General features: G+C 45.7%; 1 protein-coding gene across 8 annotated transcripts in view; it reads right to left on the bottom strand.

The window, feature by feature from the left end:
* LOC143293827 (histone deacetylase 4-like) overlaps nt 1-12,681 on the bottom strand; it is a 239,966-nt gene that overhangs the window by 68,507 nt on the left and 158,778 nt on the right. For 5 of the 8 annotated variants that reach the window (XM_076605101.1, XM_076605100.1, XM_076605103.1 and 2 more), the window contains 3 exons: nt 7,577-7,685; nt 3,858-3,973; nt 440-583 (listed from right to left, as the gene is read on the bottom strand). In XM_076605101.1, the coding sequence (XP_076461216.1) occupies nt 440-583; nt 3,858-3,973; nt 7,577-7,685 (369 nt within the window). The remainder of the gene's footprint in view (nt 1-439; nt 584-3,857; nt 3,974-7,576; nt 7,686-12,681) is intronic. The other 3 variants (XM_076605102.1, XM_076605107.1, XM_076605108.1) reach the window with 3 other exon arrangements.

A 12,681-nucleotide genomic window follows, 5' to 3' on the forward strand; every position in this document is an offset into this window, starting at 1 on the left:
TGTTTCCTACACTGAACCCCAGGAGAAGAGGTGAAGGCTGAGTCAAAATGCACGATGGCAGCCCCAGAAGATGAAGAGTTGCACAGTGCTTTGACTCCACACTGTCACCATGACCCTTTTACACTGTACCAAAACATACACCTCAGTATGTCCAACTACCACATACAATGTTACACAGGAACCAAACAATTAACCTGTTTATAAAACAGTTTGTAACTTTAACAGAAAAATGTTTGCACAGGCAAGATTTGTGCTGATCAAAATCCATGCTGGTCCTCTTGGAAATGAGGGTCAGTTCAGTCAGCATCATCAGTCATACAGGAGGTGACACAACAACAAAGCAAGTCATGGTTCAGTAACACCACTGATTAGACAGTGTTAATAAGCCAAGGAGGCAGAGGAATGAGCAAGCAGACAGGACATTAGCACAGCTACATACTTGACAAAGGGGTTTTGCGCTTCATCTGCAGAGGCGCCCGGTCCCTGCGGCGTATCATCAGTGGACTGTGCGCTATCATAGTGCGACGGGTTTCCAATTTCTGTTTCAATGCTGAACGTACTTTATATATGTTAGGCTCTGAGGCTGGAAAACAAGAAAACGGGGAACACAGCATGAGCACTGCAATCAATCCACACTGTAAAGGCCCTCCCCCTTCCTCCCCATTCTTCCCCCTCCCCTGATCCCCCCTGCCTCCATCCCTCCCATACTAACCAACCACTACAGCTGTCCTAACAAACAACAGGTAAGAGCTGTTACCCAGCAAAACAGTGCCACTAACACCTTCATCATTGTCTCCTCATTATTGTTTTCTCTTAGATAAGTAAGTGCATATGGGCAAAAGCTGGTCAAAGTTGGGGGCACCATCCAAGACACTAAATAACACAGTGACTGGTCAGCCAGCCTTCAGGTGTGAAAGAAAGGGACAACAGTCCATGACCTGTGTCCACAACTGACAGCAACATGAAGTATGGGAATGTTGGTAAAGACACCACTGGCCAGTCTGCAGGGTGGTCTGGTATTATCCTGTTCCATCTCTGTCATCATCAACAAGCTGTATGGTACCACCATCAACTGGCCCACAGTTACAGTTATGCTGATCAACCAATCAGTCCCATCAAGCCATATCACTACAAATATCAGGCAACAACAATCATCCCATTAATTAATCTGCTACCATAGTGAACAGTGCATATCAAAGTTATCTAAAGCACAAAGAAACAACGAGAAGCTATCTCAATCCAGCTCCCTGTCAATAAGTACCTGTTTCAAACTTCTAAGGAGCTGTCTAACGTACAGTTAGTGTCTATCTCAGTGCCTTTACTATCGCCAGGCAGAGAGTACCCGTCTCACCTCAATGATCTAGATGACTATCAACCAATTACCTATCAGCATCTCGGGTGACTATCAACATCTTAGGTGACTATCAGTCAATACCTATCAACATCTTAGGTGACTATCAGTCAATACCTATCAACATCACAGGTGACTATCAGTCAATACCTATCAACATCACAGGTGACTATCAGTCAATACCTATCAACATCTTAGGTGACTATCAGTCAATACCTATCAACATCACAGGTGACTATCAAACAGTCAATACCTATCAACATCACAGGTGACTATCAAACAGTCAATACCTATCAACATCACAGGTGACTATCAGTCAAAGCGGTCAATACCTAACACCATCACAGGTGACCATCAGTCAAAACGGTCAATACCTATCAACATCACAAGTGATTATCAAACAGTCAATACCTATCAACATCAAAGGTGACTATCAGTCAATACCTATCAACATCACAGGTGACTTATCAGTCAATACCTATCAATATCACAGGTGAATATCAAACAGTCAATACCTATCAATATCACAGGTGAATATCAAACAGTCAATATCTATCAACATCACAGGTGACTATCAAACAGTCAACACCTATCAACATCTCAGGTGACTATCAAACTGTTAAAACCAGTACTGAGAATCTTGTGTGTGTCACTTAGCTGAAAACAATTTATCATAATCTGCACAAATCAACCCTCAATTTTATTACTGAAATAAAGATAAATGCAAGTGATATATGTCTTTAAAAACAAACTGCACCACTGTTAATCATATAGATTTACTATGTTTAAAACGAAAAGGTAAATTCTGCTCTTCTTTCCACTTAAGTCAATGGAAACGAAAAACAAAGTGAAACAGAAAAAAAGTCAACAAAATGATACAAAAAGAGAAATCAGTTTAACATTACAATACAATACAATACAACAGTATGACAAACAGTAGTTTAAGTTACTGATACAATGCTGAGCACATCAACAGTGACCACTGTCAGTGACCATTGTCCAGCATGAGCACAGCCCCACTGACCTGTGTGCTTCTGCCTGAAAGGTTTGACAGTTGACAAACACTGCAGGCACCCCATGCACAGAGCATACACAATGCTCCTCATAATACTCACACTCTCCACACTGCAATCAATATATCCCTGCCTGTCTCTCGATCTGTCTGTCTCTGTTTGTCTGTGTCTGTCTATCTCTAGCTTTGAAGATCTGTGTCATTCCCTATCTTTGTTCTTTCTCTGTCTCACTCTCCATCTCTGTTGTTTCTTTATTTCTATGTCCTTTGTCTATCTCATTCTATCTCTGTCCTTTCTTCATCTCACACTCTATCTCTGTCCTTTCTGTCTCATTCTCTATCTCTGTCCTTTCTCCATCTCACACTCTATCTCTGTCCTTTTTTCATCTCACGCTCTATCTCTGTCCTTTCTGTCTCATTCTCTATCTCTGTCCTTTCTTCATCTCACGCTCTATCTCTGTCCTTTCTTCATCTCACGCTCTATCTCTGTCCTTTCTGTCTCATTCTCTATCTGTCCTTTCTGTCTCATTCTCTATCTCTGTCCTTTCTCCATCTCACACTCTATCTCTGTCCTTTCTTCATCTCACGCTCTATCTCTGTCCTTTCTCCATCTCACGCTCTATCTCTGTCCTTTCTGTCTCATTCTCTATCTCTGTCCTTTCTCCATCTCACGCTCTATCTCTGTCCTTTCTTCATCTCACGCTCTATCTCTGTCCTTTCTGTCTCATTCTCTATCTCTGTCCTTTCTGTCTCATTCTCTATCTCTGTCCTTTCTCCATCTCACTCTCGATTTCTGTGCCTCTCATAGCTGCAACTGCATAAATATGCTTAAATAATCTAATGACAGTCTCTTAATCTATCTCAGTAAAACATTGTATAAAAATATCATTAACAGAAATATGCTGGGGAAAAAAATCAAAAGAAAATCATAATCAATTTTTACAAAACGTCACATTGAAAATATAGATCTGTCAAAATATAAAATCTGGCAGGTCAAGAATAGAAGTATGACCAAGGTCAAGTGACAGATACAGAAAGAAGACCCCCTGGCAGTCAGAAAAACATACAAGGCATGCAGTTTCACAATAAACACCAGAGATAATTCTACCAGCTTCAAGTCAGACTGGAAACAAGGCCAAACCAAGAAAACAGCTGTTAGGTACCAAAACACATGACGTCCACAATCCAGTCAGCATTCCTTCATATCACTGTGATTCATCCCCTAGTGGCTAGAACACCATGAATAGCCAGTGCTCAGCACAGTACTGGACACACACACATCCACAGCACTGTGGCCAACTGGGGACCACCTCATGCTTTAGGCCTGTCACAGACAGGGTCATCAAAGCCTGAATGTCAATGACAAGCCAAGACAATGGTACACAACCCACATGTGACCATGCCCACCAGCTACTGACGTTCAGTTCTGACTGGGGCTCCCCACCCTGTCTGCCAAAGACCTTCAGACAGGACTGGAGGAAAAGAGGGACTCACCTGTTTTGCGCAGCGGAAAGTCGTCGTCATACTTGCCCAGCAGAGGGTGAGGGTAAGGGGGAGAGAGGTTGCTGAGGGGCGGGGAACTCTGGTCCAGAGAGCTGGAGCTGGGTACCCTGAAGCAATGTCACACACACACACACACACACACACACACACACATGGGCATTGCACACACACGCAAGCGCAAAACACACACACACACACATATGCAAGCACACGCACACACGCACACAACCACACAAATTTACACAAGCGCACACATGCAAGCATGCATACTCACACAGACATACACAGATAAAGGCACACATGTAAGCATCAAATTTATTCACAAAAACAAACACTTGCATACAAATTCACAAGGCCCAAACACACACACACACACACACACACACACACACTCATACACACGCATGCACATTCACATATAGATTTTGCCAATCTCAGTCTGCATCATTCACATGTGGTTTATAGTCAGAATGATATTTGTAGTCAGAATGATATTTGTAAACTCCTTTCTGCCTGCCTGTTTACATGCCTGCCTGTCTGCTTGTCCGACTGTATTGTGCATTCAGATAACCATCCGAAGAGAGCAGAAGAAAAGGAAAAGTACAACAGTGGTGGTCATCAGCTGGACCACAGAGAAGACACGGTCAGACAACAGAGTGGGGTGGGAAGTGGACAGAGATAAAGTCAGAAGATGTGAGGGAAAATGGTGTCGGTCACCACTGGGAAACAAGCATAAGGTGTGGATGGGTAAGTCGCATAACCCCACAACAAGAGTGTAAAGAAATCTTACACCACGGTGAGTTGAAACCATGGAGGATAAAACTGTTAATCATCAAGCAACAGAAGAAAAGTCTCAGGAATAGAAAATAAAATAAAATAAAATGAAATAAAATGAAATTAAGTCAAATAAAACAAAATAAAATAACATAAAATGAAAATGGGAAAAAAAAACATGAGCAGCAGGAACTGTGAGGAGAAATAAGGGAGGTAAAGGTCAGCCAACAAGGGTGAAAGAGCAGAATGTAAGTTTATAAGAATACAAAGTCAGTAAAACAATGGGAATGAAGGCCACACTGTTTGTCCACCACTGATTCCAGCGAAGAATGTGGTGGTCAGAGGAAAACAGAGAGCACTGAACATGAATGTAAGGGTGACAGCCAGTGGCTAAAAATCAGCAGAAGAAAGAAAAAGTCAGCGAGTCAACCAAAACTGGGAAAAGAGTGGGCATGGAAGAAGAAAGAGCTGCTGAATCTTATGAAACTAAATCAGTGTGACATGAATCTTAAGTGCAAGAACTACTCTATGTGTCAATTTCAATGGTGTAATTGATTTTGCACAACCAAAGTAATCCAGTCCCCAGAGGAAGGTGACAAAATAAAGAATGATGACTAACATCTCATCTTGTAACCTCGATTTTATCTCAGTCAGGCAACATTCCTTGATAAAAATAATAACAGTTTGTTTTTGCATAGCGCTAGATTCAAAGCTGTAGCAAGCCCTAAGTGCTTTACAAATTCAATACTTAAAATAACTGATTGAACACATATAATCAAATAGAGACACATAAGAGAATCATAAAAAGTCATAAAAACACATTTACTGATTCTATAAAAGCACATTTACAAGACTAACATGTATCCTAAATGCAACTACTTGTACAGTTACAGTCCATTACGCATACACAAACACCTAAGAAAACAAATGAGGTAAGAGCAATCACAGTTAGAATGTGTATATAAGTACTTAAGAAACATGGTTACAATATACACCAACTGACAAGTATACTCGCTATCATCAGTCAAGAGGTAAAAGTTTGACAGCAGCAGTCAAGGAGTTAAAGATCTGAGAGCAACAATCAATAGGTTAAGCATCTGACAGCAGCAGAAAGGGGTTAAACATGACAGCAGCAGAAAGGGGATAAATGTCTGACAGCAGTAGAAAGGGGTCAAACATCTGACAGCAGCAGAAAGGGGATAAACATGACAGCAGTAGAAAGGGGTTAAATGTCTGACAGCAGCAGAAAGGGGATAAATGTCTGACAGCAGCAGAAAGGGGATAAATGTCTGACAGCAGTAGAAAGGGGTCAAACATCTGACAGTAGCAGAAAGGGGATAAACATGACAGCAGTAGAAAGGGGTTAGAAAGGGGTTAAACATGACAGCAGTAGAAAGGGGTTAAACATGACAGCAGTAGAAAGGGGTTAGAAAGGGGTAAACATGACAGCAGTAGAAAGGGGTTAAACATGACAGCAGTAGAAAGGGGTTAAACATGACAGCAGTAGAAAGGGGTTAAACATGACAGCAGTAGAAAGGGGTTAGAAAGGGGTAAACATGACAGCAGTAGAAAGGGGTTAAACATGACAGCAGTAGAAAGGGGTTAGAAAGGGGTAAACATGACAGCAGTAGAAAGGGGTTAAACATGACAGCAGTAGAAAGGGGTTAAATGTCCGACAGCAGCAGAAAGGGGTCAAACATCTGACAGCAGTAGAAAGGGGTTAAACATGACAGCAGTAGAAAGGGATTATACGTCTGACAGCAGTTGAAAGAGGATAAAGTTATGACAGTAGCAGAAAGGGGTTATACGTTTGTCAGCAGCAGAAAGGGGATAAATGTCTGACCAGCAAAAAGGGGTTCAATGTCTGACAGCAGCAGAAAGGGGATAAATGTCTGACAGCAGAAAGGGGTTAAATGTCTGACAGCAGAAAGGGGTTAAATGTCAGACAGCAGCAGAAAGGGTTTAAATGTCTGACAGCAGAAGAACGGGGATAAATGTCTGACAGCAGCAGAAAGGGGATAAATGTCTGACAGCAGCAGAAAGGGGATAAAGGTCTGACATCAACAGAAAGGGGATAAAGGTCTGACAGCAGCAGAAAGGGGATAAAGGTCTGGCAGCAGCAGAAAGGGGATAAAGGTCTGACAGCAGCAGAAAGGGGATAAAGGTCTGACAGCAGCAGAAAGGGGATAAAGGTCTGACAGCAGCAGAAAGGGGATAAAGGTCTGGCAGCAGCAGAAAGGGGATAAAGGTCTGACATCAACAGAAAGGGGATAAAGGTCTGACATCAACAGAAAGGGGATAAATGTCTGACAGCAGAAAGGGGATAATGTCTGGCAGCAGCAGAAAGGGGATAATGTCTGGCAGCAGCAGAAAGGGGATAAAGGTCTGACAGCAGAAAGGGGATAAAGGTCTGACAGCAGCAGAAAGGGGTTAAATGTCTGACAGCAACAGAAAGGGGATAAATGTCTGACAGCAGCAGAAAGGGGGTAATGTCTGGCAGCAGCAGAAAGGGGATAAAGGTCTGACAGCAGCAGAAAAGGGATAAATGTCTGACAGCAGAAAGGGGATAAAGGTCTGACAGCACAGCAGCAGAAAGTGGATAAAGGTCTGACAGCAACAGAAAGGGGTTAAATATCTGACAGCAGACAGGGGATAAAGGTCTGATAGCAGCAGAAAGGGGTTAAATGTCTGACAGCAGCAGAAAGTGGATAAATGTCTGACAGCAGCAAAAAGGGGTTAAATGTCAACAGAAAGGGGATAAAGGTCTGACAGCAGCAGAAAGGGGTTAAATGTCTGACAGCAGCAGAAAGTGGATAAATGTCTGACAGCAGCAGAAAGGGGTTAAATGTCTGACATCAGCAAAGGGATACAGGTTTGACAGCAGTAGTCAAGGGGTTAAAGGGGTTGACAGAAGGAAGGGGGTTGTGGGCACTGACCAAGGATGTATGAACTGGGAGGGAGGGTCTTTGCCAACAGCCTCCCGCTGTTTCTTGGTCAGCACAAACTCCTGCAGCTTCTGCTTCACTTCTGAGGAAGCGACGGCACCTGCACACATGGCAGTGTCAGGCACTGCATCAGTGTTTGGGATCTCAAGGGGAACTGTCCTGCCCCCAACCATTCATGTCCATGCACTCCACTCCTTCATGTCTGCCTGTATTCTTTGTAACGTCAAGAAACTGCTGGACGGCAAACATGATGAAGAAAAAAAATAAAGATAAAAAAGAACAAATCAAAAACAAAGTACTGATTGTACAAATTCTTATCAAAATGGGTCAACAGGTCATTTCAAACACACACACACACACACACACACACACACACACACACACACACACACAAAGTCCAATCTCTAAACTAAGGAGCAGATGACAATTCTTATCTGTGTTAACAACCTTCAGACAATCACAGTATTTATCAAGTGAAAGGCACAGACAGCTCTGCATCCATCAAATACAACAACCTGGCATATGCATACACATACATAGATTCTCTCTCTCTCTCTCTCTCTCTCTCTCTCATACACACACACACACACACACACACACACACACACAATGGATAACAGTGAGAATAAATGAGAGAGAGGAAAAGAGAAAGACAGTAAAAACAACAATGTGCACACAGACAGAGAGAGAAATGGGAAGGGGGGAGAGTAGGGTGACCATGGGGATAGATATAAGCCAGAAATTCACAATGTCAACAGTCAAGACTTGTTTGGAGACTATCCATTATATAATTAGGTAACACAAGTATACATACTTCCACATTGAAAAATTGATCAATCCAGTGTAGGTGTGCTATTAAAAAAGGCTCTATTGTCAGGTCAGGTCATTAGATCTGCTACTGGTAACCTGTAATCCAGTACAACCTGTTCAGGGTCGGGTTGCCGACGACTAAACCGGCACTTCCACCGCTCCCTTCTGGGACTGGTGAGGCGGGTGGCTAGACACCCTTATGGAGATCCATAAAAGGGCGTCGGCTCAGGAGAGCCACCGACGGCCATCTAGCTCCACTGTGCTGTGTGCATGCCACACGCAGTTGGTCCCCGGGGTGTGTCTACCCATGTATGCGAAATCTGGATCCGGCAGAATCTGCGGAAGAAACCTATCGGTTCAACGGAGAGGAAGGCGGTTACAGCAACGCACTGTGGAGTGCAGAGAGCAAGATGAGACACTGAAAGGATATCTTGGTCATCCACTGCATCCGTGCTCATCATCCAGTCGTCTCGACTTAGTCTTGCCACTGGAAATTGGTGGACCCGGACGAGAGAGTGAGGTCGACGTTGCGCAACTCCTCTTCACTTTAAACAAACTCATCGCGCAAGTCATCAGTCATCCAAAATGACCTTTCATCCTTCATCATTTCATCACCCCCAAGTCCTGTGGCGACAGGCGAGCGACGAAACGACAGGTGTGGGTACACTGGCAGTCGCAGCCGCAGACCTGCACGCAGGCGGCTCAGGCCATAGGGTCGTTCTTCGTCGACAGGAGCAGCGATGGAGCTCGGCAGCCGTCTGAGCGTCTGAGCAGCCCTCTTTAGGAATGCACTGCTCACCTCCCTGGCATGAGGAAGGGGCTAGAAAAGGTGCCCTAAAAATTGCCTGCTCCATATCACCCTGGCCAGCATACCGCGGCTGGCGGGGACCCTACATCAGCGGTCGAAACAAAGAGAAAGAAAAGAAAAAAACAAGGATCGTTCCTCTCACCATTGGTGCTTGGAACATAAGGACTCTCCTGGACAGAGATAACACGGACAGACCCCAAAGGAGAACAGCACTAGTTGCATCCGAACTCGCCAGATACAACATCGACATCGCAGCCTTGAGTGAGACTCGGCTTGCAGGCGAAGGCGAGCTCTGTGAACGGGGATCTGGTTACACCTTCTTCTGGAGTGGACGAGGAAGCGAAGAGCGACGTGAGGCTGGCGTTGGTTTTGCAGTAAAAACAGCACTTGTCAGCAAGCTAGCTGGAATCCCAAAGGGAGTCAACGATAGGCTTATGACCATGAAACTCCCACTGGCATCTGGCCAGAAGCACCTCACCATTGTCAGTGCCTACGCCCCAACCATGACCAACCCGGATGAAGTGAAGGCGAAGTTCTACGAGGACCTTCACTCTGTCATTGCTGCCATCCCTAAAGCAGACAAGCTCATCATTCTTGGGGACTTCAATGCTAGAGTTGGCTCTGACTACATCTCCTGGGATGGAGTGATTGGAAAGCACGGTGTGGGCCACTGCAACCCAAATGGATTGCTTTTGCTTCAGACCTGTGCAGAGCACGAACTGCTGATAACCAACACAGTTTTCTGCCTCCCTACCCGTAACAGGACGTCATGGATGCACCCTCGCTCAAAGCATTGGCATCTCATCGATTATGTCATCGTCAGGAAAAGGGATAGGCAAGATGTACGTGTAACAAAGACCATGTGCGGCGCCGAATGTTGGACAGACCATCGCCTTGTAGTCTCGAAGCTGAATATTCGAATCCAACCCAAGAGACGCCCCCAAGGCCAGAAGGCTCCAAAACGGCTCAACATCGCTAAGCTGAAAAGCATCACCATCAAACAGTCCTTTGTGGAGCTGCTGGAAGATCGTCTGGAATCCGCCTCTCTGGACAACCAGAATGTGGAGTCTGACTGGAGGACCCTGCGTGAGCTGATCTATAGTACAGCTTCAGAGACCCTGGGACCCATGACCAGAAAGCACAAAGACTGGTTTGATGAAAACTGTGATGAAATCAAGCAGCTTCTGGATGAGAAACGCCGTCTGCATCAAGCCCACCTGAGCAACCCAAAGTCCACATCAAAAAAGGATGCATACAATGACATCCGCAGGACTGTTCAGCAAAAGTTACGCCAGATGCAAGATAAGTGGCTGAGTGACAAAGCTGATGAGATCCAGGGATATGCTGACAGGCACGATATGAAGAGGTTCTATGATGCCTTAAAAGAAGTCTACGGCCCCACATCCTCAGGATCATCCCCCCTCCTCAGTGCAGATGGGAATACCTTGATCACCGAGAAGGAGAACATTCTTGAACGATGGGCTGAGCACTTCAACAGTGTCTTAAATCGCCCTTCCTCCATAAATGATGAAGCCATAGACCGTCTCCCACAAGTCCCCACCAACGAAGCACTGGACGATCCGCCAACACTTCTTGAGACCCAGAAAGCAATCCGTCTGCTATCCAGTGGCAAAGCACCTGGCTCAGACTCCATACCAGCAGAGGTCTACAAGGATGGAGGCACTGTGCTGACTGAGAAGCTTCATCAGCTGTACTCACTCATGTGGAAAGAAGAGACGATCCCCCAGGATTTCAAAGATGCATCTATCATTCACTTGTACAAGCGAAAGGGGAACCGGCAAGCCTGTGATAACCATCGGGGCATATCCTTGCTCTCCATCGCAGGCAAGATACTTGCCAGGATCCTACTTAACCGCCTCACAGCACACCTTGACCAAGGTTATTTGCCTGAGAGCCAATGTGGATTCCGGAAAGAGCGCGGAACCACTGACATGGTGTTTGCTGCAAGGCAGCTGCAAGAGAAATGTCAGGAGCAAAATGCTGATCTGTTCTCCACCTATGTCGACCTCACTAAGGCCTTCGACACCGTGAGTAGAGAGGGACTGTGGAAGATCATGGCCAAGTACGGATGCCCTCGGAAATTTATTTCCTTGGTCAGCCAATTCCATGAAGGCATGCAGGCTCGAGTCCAGGACAATGGTGAAACATCTGCTCCTTTTGCTGTCACAAATGGTGTCAAGCAAGGCTGCGTCCTGGCTCCAACGCTGTTCAGCCTCATGTTCTCTGCAATGCTTACTGATGCCTTCAGAGATGGCGATGTTGGAATCGGCCTAAAGTACCGAACAGATGGCAAGCTGTTTAACCTCAGAAGGCTTCAAGCAAAAACGAAGGTCATGACAGACATCATCAGAGACTTTTTGTTTGCTGATGATTGTGCCCTCAACGCTGGATCTGAAGCTGACATGCAACTCAGCGTCGACAAGTTTGCCACTGCCAGCAGGCACTTCGGCCTTACCATCAGCACGAGGAAAACTGAAGTTCTCCATCAGCCAGCCCCAGGGAAACCCTACGTTGAGCCCAACATCACAGTCAACGGTCAGAGACTCAGTGCGGTGGAGCGGTTCACATACCTTGGCAGCACACTGTCACGAAATGTGACAATCGACGATGAAGTGAACGTCAGGATTGCAAGAGCAAGCGCAGCTTTTGGTAGACTCAATGCAAATGTCTGGAACAGAAGAGGCATTAGTCTTGAGACCAAGCTAAAGGTCTACAGAGCAGTAGTTCTCCCCACACTACTGTACGCCTGCGAAACTTGGACAGTGTACCAACGACATGCCAAGAAGCTGAACCACTTCCACACAACATGCCTCAGGAAGCTACTGAACATCAAGTGGCAAGACAAGACCCCTGACACAGAGGTGCTCGCAAAAGCCACCCTTCCCAGCATCTTCACCATCCTGATGCAGTCCCAGCTTCGCTGGGCTGGACACGTGGCGCGCATGCCAGACCATCGGCTGCCCAAAAGGCTCTTCTATGGCGAGCTGCAACAAGGGAAGAGATCACACGGAGGTCAGAAGAAGCGCTTCAGAGATACTCTGAAAGTCTCTCTGAAAGCGTTTGATATCAACCCTGACTCCTGGGAGGAATCTGCAGTGGACCGTGACAAATGGCGCGCTGCTGTGCACAAAGGCGCCAGGTTGTGCGAGGCCAACGGGACTGCTGCAGCTGTCGAGAAGAGGCAGGCCAGAAAGTCACGGGCAAACAAGCTCCCTGACAATGATATGCCTGTCTTTGTCTGCCCCAACTGTCAGCGAACATTTCGTGCGCAGATTGGACTATTCAGCCATCTGCGCACTCACAGATAGATTCATGAGCATCCTTCCCCCCACCCCACCACCACCCTCCCCCCATCCCCCATCCCCCATCTGGATGACAACGATGGTCATCATCGATCTCGATGGACACACCATAGCTATTAAAAAGGGTAGGAAACTGATGGCAATCAGGTTTGTTT

Source organism: Babylonia areolata, chromosome 19 (genome assembly GCF_041734735.1).
Source record: "Babylonia areolata isolate BAREFJ2019XMU chromosome 19, ASM4173473v1, whole genome shotgun sequence".
Lineage (NCBI taxonomy): Eukaryota > Metazoa > Mollusca > Gastropoda > Neogastropoda > Buccinidae > Babylonia > Babylonia areolata.